The following is a 20,845-nucleotide window of genomic DNA, read 5'->3' as shown; positions in this document are numbered from 1 at the left end:
ACATCTGGTCTTTCTGACATTTCCCCCGGTCCCTAGTTTGCTCTTGCCTTTAAGAGTGCATTTGAATTATTCTGAAACTGTTTACACATCCAAAGGAAGTTGGAGCATCTTGCCTGTATACAAAAATTGCCCACAGGCCTGTTTAGAAGCAAAATGCTGAATAAATATAGGCAGAGCATTTAGCCAAACCACATTCCTGGGATCGGCACCCAGAAGTTCGTCTTTGAGGCCCTTTGTAAACTGCCTCCCGCAATCAGTATGCGAAGGGTTCATATGTGTCTCAAATCAAGTTAAATCTCTATCTGTGTGTAATTTGTGTAGGTAATCTTGCAGAATAATCTGGTTTGCCAAAGTGGGAAATAGGATACTGGATGCCTTTGGTCTGAGTCAGCAGGGCGCTCTCTTCTTAGGTTCAGAAAGTGGTCAAATGTAAAAAATTTGTTCGAGAAAAGCAAATACGTTTCCTTGAATTCAAAGTTAATGCATGTGTTGCTTTCAACTACCAAAGGGCACGTTTGTGGAGCAATCTAGCCAGCACTTGTTTGTAGCTCTTTGTTTAAATTAATTCCACCCCCTAAAAGCTGAGCCATTTTGTTTGCTCTCTCCCAGATTGTTGAGATACATCTGCCATTTTCTCCCTCTCACCTCCCCTCATCCTGTCAATAATTCCTGCATGAATAAAGCCTTTGAACTTCAGAAACTGTAAGCGATTATTCCCATCTAACTGACCCAAGCTGCAAGGTCTGCTAACAAATTTTGCCAGGAAATTTGTTATGTACTGAGTTGAATAGGATCCAAAATGCAGCAGTCTGATTGGTCCTAGAACAATAGGATTCAGAATGCAGCAGTCTGGTTGGTCCTAGAACAGTGCAGCAGTATGATTGGTCTGCAGGAGCCACCCAATCCAGCTCCAGATGGAAGTGAATCCACAACCTGATTGGCCTACAGGAGAATTCCGGAATTAGCCAATCACGTGCAGCCCATTGTGTAAATAATGTATATAAAGCAGATACTTTGGGGAAACTTCCATTCCTCCTCACCACTATGAGCTGAATAAAGAGCATGAAATCATCTCTAGACTCTGAGCATATTTCAAAATTAAAGGCAGGAGACAGCTTTCTCTCCAAGTTCCTTGCAGTACCTGCTGGACAGCCATGACTATGGCTCAAATTCTTGAAAGGGCACTTCCTTCCCTACAGGCCTTCTTGGGGGTTGTGATCAGCAGAGAGGGCCCTCTTGGCAGATCCATCACTCTAAGAGGTGGGGGGGGGCGTTCTGGAGTCTAGCTCTAGATCCATATGAAGATCCTGCTGAATCAGGCCAATGGCCCATCTATTCCACCATCCTGTTCTCACACTGGCCAACCAAATGCCTGTGGGAAACTACCGTATTTTCCCATGTATTGGACGAGGTTTTTTGACTCAAAAATCATGCCAAAAAACTGGGGTCGTCCAATACACGGATAGTGGCATGGGGGGGGGGGAGCAGCGCGCTGTCAGCCATCCGGCGACACCGCACATGCGACCTACGTAGCAACGCCCCACCCCGGGTTTCACAACACCTTCATTCGCCCCTGATCCCTAGCTAGCAGGACCAGTGGTCAGGGATGATGGGAATTGTAGTCTCAAAACATCAGAAGGGCCGAGGTTGAGGAAGCCTGCTTTAAACCAGCAGTCAGGGTGGATTTGATTTAGATCAAATCAATTTAAATCACTAGTCTGTAAGACTTGATTTAAATCATTTTTTTACAGACTCATTCTTGCTGGTATAATCTTAATATTTACAACCAGATGAATTTTTTGGAATAATAAATTTTCAGAGTAGTTTTTACAGTTATATCAAAAACTACTGATTTGGTTATACTGTACAATTAAAAATACATAGACAGTGAATTATGAAATTATTGTGAGGTTTCATAAGTAAACTGCTTATAATTGGCCTTTATTGGAAGAAGAAAAATAATAATTTCCTTAATAACAATTTAAACAGTAACATTATAGCATATGTATCCATATTTGTTAACTGATGTGGTTAAACGATTAAAAAAAACAACTTAGAATGAGTTTTAGCACACATGAAAAACTTAAAACAAATCCTTATTTCCTGATGAATAGCCTTTGGACTATAATGTAACTTAAATATTTAGAAAGATTTTTCCTCCAAAAGCATTTTATTTTTAAAATCCGATTTAAAGCAAAAAAACCTGATTGAAATAAAAAATCTGTTTTAAACAAAAAAAATCCAATTTAAATTTTAAAAAATCCAGTTTTTCTTAAAAAAAGCCCTCATTGATTTTTATCCACCCTGCCAGCAGTCTAACCACACTATCTCTTTCTGCATGCCACTGCAATATATTTACCAAACTCCAGCAGAGCCATCCCTCAGCAACACTCCCGGCTTGCTGTCTCTGCTTGTTCCCATGTCCTCTTCAGTTGCCTGTCCAGAGTTGCCAAAGAACCATTTGTGTTTTTGTGGATCCTCTCATGACCCCATCCAAACGTGAATTCCATGCTCCACTGACATGCAACAAGGTCCTTGTGTGGCTGTTGTACAATTTATCAGCCCCCCCCGCCTCCCCGCCCTCAATTAAATCCAAATGGCCTAGAAAGGTTTTAATAAAATTCCACTCCATTTGGCCAGCACAATGGATGGGAGGAAAGCAAAGCAGTTATAATGATGGGCGGGAAAAGGTCGGCATACACGCTGACCCCGTTTGGAGCACTAAAATGAACTTTCCATCCAGAGCATCTCGTAGCCATCTGCAGCATGCTGTTTTCAATCCAGATTGATTCTAGATAGCAGTTACTTGGTGCACTTTTGAAAACCCTCCTCCTGATTATCTTATCCATGCCTTTCAATTCAATTTAATTTGTTATTTCTACCCTGCCCATCAGGGATGCGGGTGGTGTTGTGGGTTAAACCACAGAATCTAGGACTTGCCGATCAGAAGGTTGGCGGTTCGAATCCCCGCGACGGGGTGAGCTCCCGTTGCTCGGTCCCTGCTCCTGCCAACCTAGCTGTTCGAAAGCACGCCAAAGTGCAAGTAGATAAATAGGCAGGAATCTGGCAGGAAGGTAAACGGCGTTTCTGTGCACTGCTCTGGTTCGCCAGAAGTGGCTTAGTCATGCTGGCCACATGACCCGGAAGCTGTACGCCGGGTCTCTTGGCCAATAAAGTGAGATGAGCACCACAACCCCAGAGTCAGTCATGACTGGACCTAATGGTCAGGGGTCCCTTTACCTTTACCTTTACCATGCCCATCTGGCTGGGTTTCCCCAGCCACTCTGGGTGGTTCCTAACAAAAGAATAAAAATACGATATAAACATCAGTCATTAAAAACTTCCCTTAACAGGGCTGCCTTCAAATGTCTTAAGTCAAATAGTTGTTTATTTCCTTGCTATCTGGTGGGAGGGCGTTCCACAGGGCGGGTGCCACTACCGAGAAGGCCCTCTGTCTGGTTCCCTGTAACTTGGCTTCTCGCAGTGAGGGAACTGCCAGAAGACCCTCAGAGCTGGACCTCAGTATCTGGGCTGAACAATAGGGGTGGAGATGCTCCTTCAGGTATACTGGGCCAAGGCTGCTTAGGACTTTCAAGGTCAGCAACAACACTTTGACTTGTGCTTGGAAACGTACTGGGAGCCAATGTAGGTCTTTCAAGACCAGTGTTATGTGGCTTTTCCTCCCCACGCTTGCACTGCTTATAGAAAAGTTCTTATGATCTTTCTCTCCTGTTGGAGAACAATTTGAAGACACCAACAGTTTCAGGGTTGAACCTTGATGTATATGTATTCCACCCTATACTCATGTATTCCACCCTATTTGCAGATGGAGGAGAATGCCAGGGTAGGGCCAGGTACCACGGACTGTGGCGTAAACTTGCTTATAGTAGTAAAAACTGCTTTCCAGAAATTACAAGCTTTTTTACAGGACCATCGTAAATGACACAGGGTACGTCTCTGCAAATGCTTTGTTTTGTTCCATCCAAAATCTACTGCCAGTCAGCTGGTCCCCCGGGATTTTGGTGTTATGGAAGGAGGAACTTTAACTCTTCTTCCTCATGGTATTCATAATATGATACAGTTCTAAAAAGTTCCTTTGTTGTTGTTTTCTTAAAAGGATACTGGTGGGTAGCGGCCGCCAAATTATTTCTGCCCTCAGCCCTTTCTGCCTTCAAACTCCATGCTGAGACAAGCCTCGGCCCAAGGCTGTTTTAACAATAATATGCAGAACTTTTCTTCCTTTGGATTTGTCATTTTTCTTCTTATAAGAACAGTTATTATGGCAGGTGGGTGCTGGAAAAGCCATTTTAAAATCCAAGAATATGCCAGTCATTTTAAAATGCAAATAGCCACTTAAAACCTCATATTCTGCAATTCTGTGTCATTTGTGTACAGCTCCCAGAATTCAGCATCCTGAAAATGGGACGTTTTATTTTTATTTTTTAGAAGCAAGTGGCTTCTAAAATGATGAAAATCATTTTGACAGCATGCAGGGAGTTCTTAGTGAAATCCCAAGGACCTGGAGGGAGTTTGGCTGAGTAGAGGATTCCATACTGGCACAGATCCCAATCTTATACACAGTGTGATTGCAGAATTGTGGGTCATGCATGTTGCCCAACCATGTTCCTCCTTTTTCCAGATCTTCTATGTTGCCTCCTTCTTGTATACTGTCAATTACACCTGGCACCTTTACATAGACCTGAAGATGAAATACAACCAGAATCTACAAAACCGGCCACCCCAGGTAAATTTCGTTTTGGTAGCAGCTTGTATATTTTTAATAATAACTTCGTACACCGCTTGATGCGGCAAAAGCTATGTGATTCACACCGATTATGACAAAGAAATCGCAAGCAGAGAGTCAGTGCATAATAGCAAAATGCAAAACATTAAAACAGATACTGACATGATTCCTGTGGGCTGTTATGATGCTTTGAATAAAAAGGCAGAGCGGTCCACACTGACCCTAAAGACTCACTGGCAGGGAAGGCCATACAGTGGTATCTTGGTTTATAAACTCAATCCGTTCCACAAGTCTGTTCTTAAACCAAAGCATTCTTGAACCAAGATGTGCTTTCCCATAGCAGTGGGGGGACTCAATTTACAAATGGAACATGCTCAGCAGGAAGCAAAACATGTTCTTATTCCAAGGCAAAGTTCACAAACCAAAGCACCTACTTCTGGGTTTGCAGTGTTCTTAATCCAAGTTGTTCTTAAACTAAGTTGTTCTTATCGCTGTATTGGGAAAGGTGGGCAGCTTCATATAAGATAAATGTATATGGGTGTAGGTTTGTATTGGAGAGTAGGTGTGTGGCGAATAATGGTCAAAGTTTTGGACTAGGACCTGGGAGACAAGGGTTCGAATCCCCACTCAGCCATTAGGTTCACTGGGCGACATTGAGCCAGTCATTGCTTCTCAGCCTAACCTACCTCACAGGGTTGTGGTGGGGATTAAATGACAAGGGGAACCATGTAGGTCACCTTGAGCTCCTTGGAGGAAAAGATGGGACCTAAATGCAATGAATACACACACACACTTAAAATTAATAACTAACAAAATTCATGCAGTACTATGGAACTCCCCACAGGAGGCAGTGATGACCACCAGCTTGGATAGGTTTAAAAGAGGATTAGACAAATTCACAGAGGAAAAGGCTATCAATGGCTACTAGCCACGATGGCTATGTTCCACTGTCAGAAGCAGAAATGGTCCTGTAAATCAGTCGCTGGAGCACACAGGCAGAGAAAGCACTCTTGTGTTTGGGTCCTGTTTCCCACAGGCACCTGGGTGGTTGCTGTGAGAACAGGTGCCAACCGAGGTACGATACGATAATCTTTATTGTCATTGTCCCATACAGAACAACAAAATTGAAAAAAATCTACATCAGACATTCAAAAACCCACAAGCCTGCTATCCCAGCTATCCCAACCTGGTTAGCCCCCTAAAAACTCTAATACCCCATTTTTAAATACAATATACTCCCATAGAGACTCCTTACACTGCGTTCAAAACCAAAATCGTATTTGGGTAGAAATTGTTTCTCAGGCGGCTAGTCTTTATAACCCTGTACCTTCTTCCAGAAGGCAGAAGCTGAAAGAGATAATTTCCGGGGTGCGCACTATCCTGCGCTATCTCTGCAGCTTTCTTATGGCACCTGGAAGCATAGATTTGATCCAAGGTGGGAAGAGTGCACCCAATTGTTCTCTCTGCAGTCTTTACAACCCTGGACACGATTGTTTTTCCCCTGATCCAAAAGGCTCTTCAAACATTTTTAGCGAACATGGATTTGATGCCTGCAAATTCCGGGACTGATTCCCCTCTATTTTCTTTTCATACAGGGCTGGGGACATTTTTTGTGAGGTTGTGGTGTGGTGTGTATAGGTGTATAACCCTAACAACATGGTGCGTGCCCATGGAGGCTCTCTGAAATTTCATGGACACCTTGCCTGCTTGTAGTTTCTCTACCTTCCACCATGGCCTGTTCATTCTGCTATATTGCTGGCCGGTTTGACACCTTCCTTGCTTTCCTGAACACAGAGTTGCAGGGAGCATTATTAAAAAAACAAATAAGATGTTTGCTCTTTTGGTTAACGATCTACTAGGGGGGGAAAAACCATAACTGGCCTGAGATATACAATCATATGACCTGCATCATGTGATACAGCCTCCTGCAACAGTCTACTACAAATACTTTGGATCTCAAGCACTGATCCTTGATGTGAGATTCACGCTGTTACAAGCAGAAAATTCTGAGTGTCTGTTGGGGGAAAGCCATGGAGTCTGGGCTTGTCTTGTACCTGCTAATCCGCTCCCTGATGGGAAAGTGACGCATAGACTTGCATCCATGCATAGCCATGGAATGTTTGGTGGGCGTTGTCTAGGGTGGTCCGCAAAGGAATGGTTGCTGTTTGCGGTGTCAGTAACCTGAGCAGAGCAGGTTGTCCTGGAAGAGGCGGACGCAAAATCGCTCCCTTGCCGTCGTCTGCCCTCGAACAACACACTCTTGAGGAGCGAGCGTCACTGTTTGGGAACAGAGGGACACAGTTCTGAGAAAAAGACAAACCTAAGTAAATACTTCACCTGCTCTGTGATCAGCAGTCCCTCCACAACTGGCTCGACTCAGAACGGACACCGCTGTCTCAAGGAACACAAGGAGTCCTCTGTGTACTTTCTGCAGGTGGAGGCAGCTGCACGATTTGTGAGCTGGATTGCTAGGTTGGTAAAGCAAGGGACAAGGGTGGTGCTGTGGGTTAAACCACTGAGCCTAGGGCTTGCCAATTAGAAGGTTGGCGGTTCGAATCCCCGCGACGGGGTGAGCTCCTGTTGCTCGGTCCCTGCTCCTGCCAACCTAGCAGTTCAAAAGCACGTCGAAGTGCAAGTAAATAAATAGGTACTGCTCCGGCGGGAAGGTAAACAGCGTTTCCGTGCGCTGCTCTGGTTCGCCAGAAGTGGCTTAGTCATGCTGGCCACATGACCCGGAAGCTGTATGCCGGCTCCCTCGGCCAGTAAAGCGAGATGAGTGCCGCAACCCCAGAGTCGGCCACGACTGGACCTAATGGTCAGGGGTCCCTTTACCTTTACCTAAAGCATTTCCAGTTACCTACCAGTGGCAACAATCAAAGAGCTGGCGAAGAAACATTTCTCTCCCTCTCTCCTAACACAAGAACTCATGGACAGTCAATGAAGCTGAATGTTGTAAGATTCAGAACAGTCCTTCTTCGTGCAACACATGGTTAAAGAGTGGAACTCACTTCCAGGCGAAGCAGGGATGCCCGCCAACTTGGATGACTTTAAAAGACAAATTGGACAAATTGGGGAAGAGGAGGCCGGATGAGGGTGGAGCTTGTGAGTTGTGCATTGGGAAGAGTTTGCATTAAAATGCAAAGAGTAGCAAATTTCTCCCCCTTTGTTGCGAACTACAACTCCCAACATTGACCAGACTGATTGAGGCAGGTATCTCTCTCTCTCTCTCTCCCCCTCCCTCTCGCTCTCTCTCCCTCTTTCTTTCTCTCTCTTTTCACCTTCACTTACTTCCTCTTTCTCTTCTGTCAACTTTTGCCTCCTCACTCTCATGAGTGCTGCCCATAAATCCAGGTCTGAAAGAGAAAGAGAAAGAAGGGGGGGGGGGAGAAAAACAATCCCATTGCATAACAAGTTATTTGTCTCCTTGGTGTGGGATTTTCCCTTGTCAGCCTCTTCCTCCTGGTTCTCAAGCATCTACAGTGGTACCTCAGGTTCCATACGCTTCAGGTTACAGACTCCGCTAACCCAGAAATATTACCTCGGGTTAAGAACTTTGCTTCAGGATGAGAACAGAAATCGCGTGGCGGCAGCAGGAGGCCCCATTGAGGGAGTTGGGAATGTTTAGCCTGGAGAAGATGAGTCTTGAGAGGAGATACGAGAGCCATCTTCAAACATCTGAAGGGCTGCCATATGGAAGATGGAGCGAGCTTGTTTTCTACTGCTCCAGAAGAGAGGATCAAATCAATGGGTTCAAATGGCAAGGAAGGAGTTTCCTGCTAAACTTCAGGAAGCACTTTCTGAAGGCAAGACATGTTTGACAGTGGAAAGAATTAGCTTAGAAGATGGGAGACTCTCCTTCACTGGAGGTTTTTAAGCAGAAGTTGGATGGCCACCTGGCAAGGATTCTTGAGCTGTGATTCCAGAATTGCAGAGGGTGGACAAAATGAGTTTTGGGAATCCCTTCCAATGGTACAATTCTCTGATTCCACATCTTCCTGTGAGGAAGATCTCTTAGGACAGAAACACCAGATGTTGGCATTTGGCATGACCTGGAAACCCAACACTGTCAGCCCTTACTTTGAACTTCCCAGTGGCTGAAATAACACCTATCTTTACCTCTGTGTAACCCTGCTGCAGGTTCCTGCAGCCTGCTTCCTTGCTTTCGCTCATGACCCTTCCGTGGGATGAGTGATGGATGAATCTGTCAAATCAGTGTCTCTTTTTCCAGTACAGTTGTACCTTGGTTAATGAATGACTTGCGAGTCGAACGTTTTGGCTCCTGAACGCCACAAACCCGGAAGTGAGTGTTCCGGTTTGCCAATGTTCTTTTGGAACCTGTGTGGCTTCCTTGGTTTCCGATTGGCTGCAGGAGCTTCCTTGGTTCCCGAACGTTTTGGAAGTCAAACGGACTTCCGGAACGGATTCTATTTGGCTTCCAAGGTACCACTGTTCAGTCTTAAGTTCAGTTCCCTACAATTCTGCATGTTTGCTTCCCCCACCCTCTTTAAAATGTCATCCTGAAAATTCATCAGCATATGAATAGCTAGGAATTCTCATGAGAAATCTCAGAATGCCCCACGAAATCTCACGAGAGCATCCCAGAACTGGCACACTGAGAAGGCCTTGCTCTTCCAAGCAAAATGGAGAGCTTAAAAGCTCTTTTTGCACCTAGTAAACAGAGAGTGCACAGTGTAGGGAGAAGTGCCATGGGGCATCTGCAGCAACACAACTGGACACCATCATCTGCCCCAGCTGCAACAAAACATGTCTCTCCCACCTTGGTCTCTACAGCCACAGCAAGCACTGCAAATTTCCAACAGCTTGACTCCATCCCCAAAGCTTCACTCCTCCATTGTCTTCCAAGGTAGATGGAAGCCAACAACTAACCTGGTAGGCCCAAGCAGGCTCAGCGTGGAAAGAGCTGCTAAACTCTCCAACTTCCTTGAGAATTGACTAGTGCAATTTGAGCCAGCCCACCTCCATCCGTGTGTGGTTGAAATTGTGCAAGTCACATGAGCGTGAGATGATGGATTACTGTCACACGCAATTGTTTTATGCATATCAAAACGGTGACTCCCCGTCTTGTGTCAAAACTATACAAAGCAGTTAAATCCCTTGTGTGTGTTTTTTCCCCCTTTTGTAGATTCTAAGCTACGCAAATCACATTGGCCGAACAGCTATCTTTTTGTCTGGGTAAGTTTAAATGGTTTGGAATAGGACTTCCTCCATTCAGAAAGAAAGGTTTTGTTTTGTTCTTAAAAAAGCAAAAGTAGTATATATTTAAGCAGCCAAGCAAACAACAATGTGGTTAGTGGAGAAGATTGGTAAAGAAAGATTTTTCTTCATCTCTTATTACACTATAATTCCCAGAGTGGTTTAACAGTTAAGTCTCCATGCCCAAGGAACTCTGGGAATGGCAGCTCTGGGAGGAGAATGGGGGGGGGGGTGTGTGTCTCCTAACAACTATCAGCACTCTTAACAAACTAAAGGTAAAGGGACCCCTGACCATTAGGTCCAGTCGTGGCCGACTCTGGGGTTGCGGCGCTCATCTCGCTTTACTGGCCGAGGGAGCTGGCGTACAGCTTCCGGGTCATGTGGCCAGCATGTCGAAGCCGCTTCTAGCGAACCAGAGCAGCACACGGAAACGCCATTTACCTTCCTGCCAGAGGTACCTATTTATCTACTTGCACTTGGACGTGCTTTCGAACTGCTAGGTTGGCAGGAGCAGGGACCGAGCAACGGGAGCTCACCCTGTCGCAGGACTTCTGATCGGCAAGTCCTAGGCTCTGTGGTTTAACCCACAGCGCCACCCGCGCCCCTCTTAACAAACTACAGCTCCCATAATTCTTTGGGGGAAGCCAAGATTGTTTAAAGTGGTGGTGCTTTAAATGTACGCTGTAGTCAAAGGGGGCCCAAAGATCTGATTCCATATGAAGCACATTCGGGAGGCCTGTCTTAACGGGGACGCTGTCCATTTCTTCTTCCAGCTCTGTCCCTCTCTTACTGATGGTTCCCGTGTTTGGGCTGGGCAACTATTACGAATGTTATCAGAACTTCACTGCGGAACATGGGTGAGTCAACCTGACCGCACTTCAGTTGTTGCTGAATGAATCAAGACTTGCACCTTCCACAGCACTGAATGGAGCCCTCTAACAATTAGACATTTATTTAGCCATTGCAAAACTATCTGCATACCGCAATTTCATTTTTTAAAAAAATCAAAGTGGTTTGCAACAATGATAGTATATTAAAAGCCAAACAACAATTTAAACACTTTGTCAGCTGACTATTACGGAAAATGCTTCTTAATTTTCTTCATAAGCAGAATACCAATTCCTTCCTTAGCATTACTGAGGATATAGGGTGGTCCAAATGAAGATGGTTTGGCTATGGAATCAAATATGTATTAATTGTTAGGGGCCAGGAGGGCTATCACAAGAAAATGGAAGTATTTAGAGGGATTAACTAAGGATTTATGGTATAGCTAAATCTGGTCTGCAGTTACTGCTGAAAATAAATAAATAAATAAATCAAGGCACAGTAGAGGGCAAACAAAAAAAGCTTCATTTTCAAATACGTTGCAAAATTTAATTTTGTATATTAATGATTACAAGGTCCAAATGACTCTTAGGAATCATTGAATCATAGAATGGGACCCCAAGGGTCATCTAGTCCAACCCCTGCTATGCAGGGATCTCGGCTAAAGCATCTATGACAGATGGCCATCCAACCTCTGTTTAAAAACCTCCAAGGAAGGAGAGTCCACAACCTCTCGAGGAAGACCATTCCACCAGCTCTTACAGCTTTAAGTGAGAATTTCACTTATATTTATAAATAAAACATCTCTGTTTACATATCTTATTACTACCCCCACAACACCAATCATATATTTTCCCCGCGGAATGTGCATGAAACAACCAAATTTGAATTTTGTGCGTATGTTTAATTTTAGTTTTCATTCAATTTTGTTGTTCTTCTGTTCTTGTGTGCCGTAGCGGTGTATGTCCTTGTTTAAATAAATAAAAAGAAAAATACATTTTTTAACAGAAAGGGGGGAAAAGAAAGCCTGACTGCAAATAAAAGTTTTCAGTAAACATTTGAGAATTAGTATAAAAGGGGAAGGTTGAATCTCTCTCGACAGAACCTTACGCAGGAGCTGGCTAATGACACTAAAGGCTCGCTTCTGTGTCGATCTCAGATGAGCCTTGCCAACTACGACGCTCCTGCAGGTGATCTCAGTGATCAAGCTGGGATATAAGTGTTCAGTTGGCCCCTGAGATACCCTGGACCTGTGTCATTCAGGGCTTTGTAAAATAATACAAGGAGCTGGAACCTGGCCCAGTTGGAGATGTCAGCCAGGGGCCCCATCAGCACTCTGGCCACCAGCAGAAGCTTCCAAGGGCAGCCCCACATTGAGCGTGTTGCAGTAATCCAGCCTTGAGGTTATCCACTCATGGGCTACAGCGATCAGGCTACTTGGGGTGCCTCTAATGGGGTGCCTCCTTTTGACAATGGTTGGCCCTGCCAGTGTGAGCCTCTGCAGCTTGTCCCACTGGCCTGTGAGTCCATATTGTGCTTTATCAGGGACTAGGGTCCCCTTCTAATAATAAATAATAATAATAATAAATTTTATTTATACCCCGCCCTCCCCAGCCAAGGCTCAGGGCGGCTAACACCAGGTATAAAAACAATTAATTAAAATACAACTTAAAAACAAGATTAAAATACATTTAAATGGAGCCTCATTTCAGTAGAAACTCAAATCAAAATCTTTTTGGGGGGATGAAAACGTCAAATCTTCACCAAGGCCAACTATCCAGACTGATCCTACGTGGGCCAGAAAAAAGCCAGGGAAGTCCCCAAATAGGAGTTCCATCACAGAAGGAGAAAGGAAAAGAAAGAGGGGGAGGGAATCAAGTTGATTCCAAGTCAAAGGCCAGGCAGAACAACTCTGTCTTACAGGCCATCAGATCCTTCAGGGCCCTGGTCTCATGAGACAGAGCGTTCCACCAGGCCGGAGCCAGTGTTGAGAAGGCCCTGGCTCTGGTTGAGGCTAATCTGACTTCCTTAGGGCCCGGGACCTCTAGGGCGTTGCTATTTATGGACCTTCTATCTCGTTTCTGTCCGGCAGGTGCCTTTTGATGCACACGGAAGTCAAGTTCATCACGGGTCCCCATCAACATCCTTGCGGTGTGATGTTCTCTTACGGCATCGGAGTGTTTTTCATCTCATTCCTGGCCAGCTTCATTGCTATCCTGGTAAGAGACACAGGTGCTGATTGCAAAAAAGTTGGCCTCAGGAAAAGCAGAGCTGGGCTCCAGGTGATCTGGAATTTCAGGTGTGGGCAGGGAGGTATTCTAGAAGCCAGGGTGGGGTCTAAAACAGGAGGGATTCAGTTATGGGTAGGTAGCTGTGTTGGTCTGCTGTAGTTGAAACAAAATAAAAAAAATTCTTCCAGTAGCACCTTAGAGACCAACTAAGTTTATTATTGGTATGAGCTTTCATGTGCATGCACACTTCTTTAGATAAGGTATCTGAAGAAGTGTGCATGCACACGAAAGCTCATACCTTATGGTGCTGGAGGAGACTCTTGAGAGTCCCATGGACTGCAAGAAGATCAAACCTATCCATTCTTAAGGAAATCAGCCCTGAGTGCTCACTGGAAGGTCAGATCGTGAAGCTGAGGCTCCAATACTTTGGCCACCTCATGAGAAGAGAAGACTCCCTGGAAAAGACCCTGATGTTGGGAAAGAGGGAGGGCACAAGGAGAAGGGGACGACAGAGGACGAGATGGTTGGACAGTGTTCTCGAAGCTACCAGCATAAGTTTGACCAAACTGCGGGAGGCAGTGGAAGACAGAAGTGCCTGGCGTGCTCTGGTCCATGGAGTCACGAAGAGTCAGACACGACTAAACGACTAAACAACAGCAACATGTTACTGGAAGAATTTTTTTATTTTATTTCGAGGAGGGATTCAGGTTCTGGAACAGCAAGGAGGGCCAGAGATAGGGGCATAGAATCAAAACTAGGCAGAGATCGAGACCCAAAGCAGTACCCACAGGAAAGACTGAGACACGAGACAAGTCGCCTGGACTGGAGAGTCAAGCCTTGAGACCCTTAGGATCAGAACATGGGACGCTGCCTTGTACAGATCATTGGCCCATCTGGGTCAATATTTCCTACACTGACTGGCAGCAGCTCTCTGGGGTTTTGGACAGGGTTCTCGCCCAAGCCCTACCTGGAGATGCTGTCGGGGACTGAACCCGGGACCTTTTGCATGCAAAGCAGATGTTGTATCTGTTATGTGCTGAAGTTCTCACCCTGGGCCAGCAGGGGGATACTGTAGATAGTTATGCAAATAAGGGATCGAAAGTGACGTTCAGTGATTCAGCTCAGTGATTCAGCTCAGAGAGTGGCCGCATCTGGCTGTGCTCTGATGTCCATCGATCCCACCTTCGTCGCCAGTGTTAAGTTGTGGGTGAACATATCAGACGACACAGCGATTCTTCAAACAGCTCTTGTTTATTGACAGGCCAGAACAGAACTGAACTGAAGGGTTCAGTCGGCCTGCTTATATAGAGCTCCAGTACAACGTAACTGTAAATTTTCTAAAACTATCCAGTATCACTGAGCTACAGACTGGTGTTGCAACCCAGAGGGGACCGTAGGGCCTAGTCCACCAGGCTTAAAATGGAAAGGGGGAGCAGGCAGTGCAGGCGGTGAGGCTTCAGAGAACCCCAGTTTGGGACAACACTCCCCACAAACTCCCCACAGTAGAATCATGGAATCATAGCTATTTTTTTCCCTGGGGTGACATCACTCTCTGTAATCCTGGTAGCCTCCCTCTCCCAGCTCTGCTATTGCCTTTTGCGAACTAACTCACAGCTGGTGTCTATCCCCTTTCTTGCCTGAAACTGAATGTCCCGCCTTTTCTGCCATCGCCTGTTTTTGTTCTTCAATGGCACCTCTCTCCGCCAATCTCCTGAGGAAGCTGGCTTGACTTATTTTTTAGGCCTTGCCAAATAATTTGACCGAACCCCTCATTTACTAATTTCAGAAACTGTGGGGAGAACCGGGCACCCAGGAATTTTAGGAGACCCTTGCTCCCTGCGAACCCATAACTATATAGTTTATGCTTACCCAACAGTTTCATAATGTGAAGGCAGTCCTCTGTTTTCATTTTTAGCTGTGTACATAATAAAGCTGTCCCTGTCTATTGCAAAAGAGTCTTTGTGCTTTAAACCATATGTGAATTTTATTCTGTTAGTCAATTTTTCCACAAGTGCTGCTTAACATACTGCATTGTACCAATTTGTCAAAGAAGCACCCCCCCCCTTGATTCTTCCATCATCTCATTATTACGAGCCTGGCCACCAGGGGTTTGAACTGTAACTTAGTGCTACCTCGTGCAGAAAGGCTGAGCAGAACCAACTCTGGACATTTAGACGTGTTTGGTTCAGTATTTGCTTTTATTTCAACAAATTCTTCCTGGAACTGAGCCACTTTCCCACATGCCCACCACATGCTGATGAGACCCCAACATTCTCTAGCATTTTGATGACTAGGAAGAGCCAATGTCGGATGGGCGTATCGGTGTGAGATACCATTTTTGCAATACAGTGCAATTGCATCTTATGGGCAGTTGACTTGCACAATTTCAACCCTGCAAATTGAAACCTTGCAGATTAACTACATGCAAGGTGGAGAGCACAAAAAGCTCATTTTGTGCTGTGTTTTCCTGATGTGGAAAGAGCTTTTAAGCACCCCACGTTGCCTACTGGGCTTTGGGATGCTCTCACAAGATTTCACGGGAACTTAAATGGCCCTACGAGCTCTCGTGAGAGCATCCCAGAGCTTGTGTGCTAAATGAGACTTGCACAGTAAGGAAAACAGAGTGCTTAAAAACTCTCTGTCTTGCTTGGGGGGGGGGGGTAAGGTCTGCTCTTGTGCCAGCTCAGGAAAGTAAGGAGGGTCACAGGAGGGCAGTTCAAGTATATGTGGCTTTGCATATATGGGGCTGTGCAATATCTGGTTTCCAACATCGCAATATATCACCAGCTAAACATAGCAATATACCGATATATCATGTTGTCTGAAATAAGGCTGGAGCTATGTAGAGGCACTGGCTGGCTTCACGGTTTCCCCCACATTGTGATTTTTGCATAGCACACACACACACACACCACGTTTTGCGATATATTGCCAGGTCAAAAACTATGACGCCAATATCACAGTATAGACACTTTTGGATGCTGTATCAATATATCGCCCAGCCCTAAATGTAACTCACATGCCAGATGCGATTTTGCTGTATTTTTAGTGCTACCTGTTTCATCTACTTCATTGCTATTATAAGCAGAAGGTTGTGCTGAATTTTATTTTATTTACACATTGAGTGTATTGCTCATGTTAGTGAGATTTATAGCAACACCTACCTCTGAGGAAGTCAGGGTGTATTTAATCCTGGGCTTCATTGCTGCCTGGGGCTTAGAGCCCAAGCCCTCCGCATTAAACATGGTCAGAAGGAACTACAGTGGAACCTCGGGTTGTAATCCGTGATGGAGGCACGTTTGCAACCCGCAGCGTTCGCATCCTGAAGCGCCGCGTCTGCACAGGCGCAATTCGGTGCTTCTGTGCATGCGCGATTCAGCGCATGTGCGAGCGGCGAAACCTAGAAGTAACCTGTTCTGCTACTTCCGGGTTTCTCGCAGTCTGTAACCCGAAAACACGTAACCTGAAGCGTCCATAACATGAGGTATGACTATAGTAGATTCTGATAACTGGTTTTGGTTTTTCTGCAGGTTTTACTTATCCAAGCCAGAGGGCTGTACAAGAGGTTTCTGAATTCAACTGGCTATGTGGGCGATCAGGAGTGGGCGATGATTAAGATGGTAGAGCAAAGAGTGTTTTTGTACCCCATGATATTTTTTTGCTGCTGGGGTCCAGGTAAGGAAAGCTGAGGAATGCCCTGCCTTTGACAGTCTGCCTTGTTACGTGTCTAGAAAGTCAATGAGGGTTACTCCCGGATAAGTTGATAGAGATATATATGTGGCTTGTCCTCTCAGGTAAATTAATTTAAAGGAAATAAATAAAACAATGTTCCTCCTTACCTTTTCTCCCAATAACCCACAAAAAAGGCATTCTGGAAAATTAGGGGCGGGTGGTGCTGTGGTCTAAACCACAGAGCCTAGGACTTGCCGATCAGAAGGTCGATGGTTCGAATCCCCGCAATGATGTGAGCTCCTGTTGCTCTGTCCCAGCTCCTGCCAACCTAGCAGTTCGAAAGCACGTGAAAGTGCAAGTAGATAAATAGGTACCGCTCCAGCGGGAAGGTAAACGGCATTTTCCTGTGCTGCTCTGGTTTGCCAGAAGCGGCTTAGTCATGCTGGTCACATGACCTCGGCCAGTAAAGAGAGATGAGCGCCGCAACCCCAGAGTCGTCTGTGACGAGATCTAATGGTCAGGGGTCCCTTTACCTTAGAGCTTGGAAGCTCCAGAAAGGTTTTGGGGGGGATGCAAGTTGGATGAAAGGGGAAGGGAGCTGGAGACTGGAAAATGTCCTTCTGTGAACTTCCATGTCTGTCTAATATGCTAAAACTCTTTCACCAGTGTTATTTGACATTCTTGATTATTAATAATCCACAGACTTTTAAATCCCCTCCAAAAAAGAGATAAATAAACACAACTATTTTTATTCCATACAATGTTGGGGGGGGGGGAACCCACTTAAAGACCCACCAAAAATACATGGTGCAAATCCAGTTTATGTGGATCACTTAGATTTATTTGCTTTGCTTCTGAGACAGGGCAAGTTGTGCTAAGCACATTTCCTTCAGAGCTAGATTCCTCCCTGTGTTTCCCTTTCCTTATCACTAAATTTTGTTTAGAAGGAGCCTGAAACTCCTAAGGAGTTTATGGATTCAGTTTTTCAAAGTGACAGGGCATTTTCCGTAGACTTGCGGTCTAAATACAACAAGTACCCAAAGGGGTATGCGGGTAGCGCTGCGGGTTAAACCACAGAGTCTAGGACTTGCTGATCAAAAGATCGGCGGTTCGAATCCCCGCAACAGGGTGAGCTTCCGTTGCTCGGTCCCTGCTCCTGCCAACCTAGCAGTTCGAAAGCACATCAAAGTGCAAGTAGATAAATGGGTACCGCTCCTGCGGGAAGATAAACGGCGTTTCTGTGCGCTGCTCTGGTTCGCCAGAAGCAGCTTAGTCATGCTGGCCACAAGACCCAGAAGCTGTATGCCAGCTCCCTCAGCCAATAAAGAGGGATGAGCGCCGCAACCCCAGAGTCGGCCACGATGGACCTAATGGTCAGGGGTCCCTTTACCCAAAGGGGGAAAAAGAGAGGGGGTGGAATAGGAATGAAGCAAGCTTAGATTTGTAAACGTGATGATGGGGGGCGGGAGGTGTGTTGGTATGTATTGTTTTTTAAAAAAATAAGTAAGTACGTTGGACTTTTCAGCTGAATTCTGAGCCCACAAAATCCAGAGGTGCATTTAGCAACTTGGATTCCTCAGTGGCTCGGGTTAATTGATAAAGCTCTCAAATTATTGTTAAAACATCGGGCAGTGGGGAAAGGGTGTTGTATGTAAATCAGGGGTGGGTGACTTTTGTCACCTTGAGGGCCGCAGTCTCTGATGGACAGCCTTCCAGGGGCCACTCACTATGAACGCCTCCCTTGTTCTCTTATAATAGCAATGGCGCCCACCTGAGAGGTGCCGTTCCAGCTGAAAAAAAGCCCTGGTGTAAATTGTTTTAAAAGTACTGTATTTTCAGTTGTATTGGCCCTCCAGATGTTTTTTGCCTACAATTCCCATGATTCTTAGCCAGCAGGACCAGTGGTCAGGGATGATGGGAATTGTAGTCTCAAAACACCTGGAGGGCCGAGGTTGAGGAAGCCTGCTTTAAAGTTTTGAAGTTTGCCACCCTGGGACTTCTTTGAGAGGATACAGGTTTAATAAGTAAAACAAATAATTGGCTGGGGAAATAAAAACACCTACCTGTGCCTTACTGAAGTCACTTTGGGGCAACAGCGATGCGGTTTTATTGGTGACCGAGTCCTCCCCTTTTGATTTTTCCAGCCTTTATCCTTGGAATCTTCAGACTGACATCTTCGGAGCACACCAGGCCGTACATGGGACTTTGTGTTTTAGAGGTAAGCATTGTGTTAATCTTTGAAGCCCTGAACAACTTAGGTCCAGGGTAACTCTGAGATCGCCTGAACTCTTGATCACCTGCAGGAGAGTCTTTGCTCGTTCCCCGAGTTGATGAGGCAAATTTGACAACAACAAGAAGCAGCAGAGACTTTAGTGTCATTGGCCCAGTCCTGTGGAACACTCTGCCACTAGAGATTTAGCAGGCGCCTTTTTGTGCCCGCTGAAATTTTTTTCTTTTCCATCAGGCTTATGCAGGCAATTAAGAATGCACCCCCCAACAGTTTCTGATTTTAACATTTTTATATGGTTTTCATTTCATGGTTTTATGAACAGTTGTTGTTTATTTTTAAATTGAATAGGGTTATGAGGAATACAAATTCAAATGGGAGCAGCCCTGTTACCTTGCTGAAAACAAGCAGGTCTGGGGCTTGTCAGTGCCTGAGCAGGTGATTGTGGGAATGTTCAAGGTGGCAGGAGAGGATATATTGTTTATTAATATCCTTCCTAACTTGTGATAGCAAGTTCCTTTAGTTAGCAGAGTTTACATTCCTCTTTTCATGCACAGCAGATAACTGGTTGCAGGCTCTTGTGAGCCTCTAACTATTATACAATTCAATCTGTCTCAGATTGAATTGTACGTTCCTGGTAAATTCCCTTGAATCCCTCTTAAAAAGAATAAAGATGCCACAATCTTATTCAAAGATGATAAAAATAAGTTTACTCACATCAGTTCACAGTTGGATCCCTGAAGGCAAACTTAGTTACCAATATGTACATGTGGATCTACCCCATATGGGGTAATAATCCCAGTTTTGCTGCTAGCTGAGAGCTAGCAGAGCAGTCCTAGCTAAAAGCTGATCCAACAAAGAAGGAAATCAAAGAGAGAGAGGGATGCTGCGTGACTTTTCCTTTTGTTACCTGGACAGATAAGGTCACGCCCACCTTCTATCACATGCAAAAGGAAGGATGCTCTAGCCAGGAGGAGCAGGAAGTTTCAACTGGCTGGACCAAACATTCCTTCACATGTCTTCTCTAACATTACAAGGAATATTGTACTTGACTGCTTCTCTGTGATTGCAAGGGAGCTACATTTGTATCCCTCTGGCTTCCGTGCCGGAAGCTGTCAATGCAAGGAAAATAAATAAAAATAAAAGAAACAATGTGAGCCTCAGGTCAACCCCTGACAGCACCACTGACATGACCAGCGCTGCGGACAATGGGACCTATGGGGTAGCCCTGCAGGGTGGGCCCTTTGCCCCGACTGCAGCTGGGGTAATAAAGCCACATTAAAATGAATCCTAAAAACTAAAATAGCAAACTCATTCTCCACCTGCCAACTGCACCGTCCACCTTCCGAGAGGGAGGAAAGCATCACCCAAGGTTTGCAGAAGTTCAGAAAATACGTTGGGGTAAAGGTAAAGGGACCCCTGAACGTTAAGTCCAGTTGTGACTGACTCTGGGGTTGCGGCGCTCATCTCGCTTTATTGGCCAAGGGAGCCAATGTACAGCTTCCGGGTCATGTGGCCAGCATGACTAAGCCGCTTCTGGCGAACCAGAGCAGTGCACGGAAACGCCGTTTACCTTCCCGCCGGAGCGGTACCTATTTATCTACTTGCACTTGATGTGCTTTCAAACTGCTAGGTTGGCAGGAGCAGCGACCGAGCAATGGGAGTTTACCCCGTCGCGGGGATTTGAACCGCCAACCTTCTGATCGGCAAGTTCTAGGCTCTGTGGTTTAACCCCATTATGTTGGGGTAGGGGAATGCTAAAACAGCCCAGGGAAGACAGAACAGGTTTGCCTGTCATCTCCAGCCTGGTGAGAGTGCCTTTTTAAAAAACGATTTTTTTCTGAAGACAACTATGCATGCAGCTTGTTCGCTTCAGCCTTGCGCAAGCTGGCTAGAACTTCTTGCCTAGGCTTGTAGGGTCCTGCCCGCCTC

The 20,845-nt window shown here is 45.4% G+C and overlaps 1 protein-coding gene across 1 annotated transcript in view; it reads left to right on the top strand.

The window, feature by feature from the left end:
• Positions 1–20,845, top strand: part of TMEM116 (transmembrane protein 116) — a 35,349-nt gene that overhangs the window by 12,085 nt on the left and 2,419 nt on the right. Inside the window, exons 5-10 of the mRNA XM_083511423.1 lie at positions 4,640–4,744; positions 9,888–9,937; positions 10,732–10,815; positions 12,876–13,002; positions 16,545–16,689; positions 18,831–18,904. Of these exons, the coding sequence (XP_083367549.1) occupies positions 4,640–4,744; positions 9,888–9,937; positions 10,732–10,815; positions 12,876–13,002; positions 16,545–16,689; positions 18,831–18,904 (585 nt within the window). The remainder of the gene's footprint in view (positions 1–4,639; positions 4,745–9,887; positions 9,938–10,731; positions 10,816–12,875; positions 13,003–16,544; positions 16,690–18,830; positions 18,905–20,845) is intronic.

The sequence above is a fragment of the Podarcis liolepis genome (assembly GCF_965112155.1).
Source record: "Podarcis liolepis genome assembly, chromosome: 7".
In the NCBI taxonomy this organism is placed as follows: domain Eukaryota; kingdom Metazoa; phylum Chordata; class Lepidosauria; order Squamata; family Lacertidae; genus Podarcis; species Podarcis liolepis.
The sequence above is the reverse complement of the archived record's forward strand: the minus strand, read 5'-3'. Positions and strand labels throughout refer to the sequence as shown.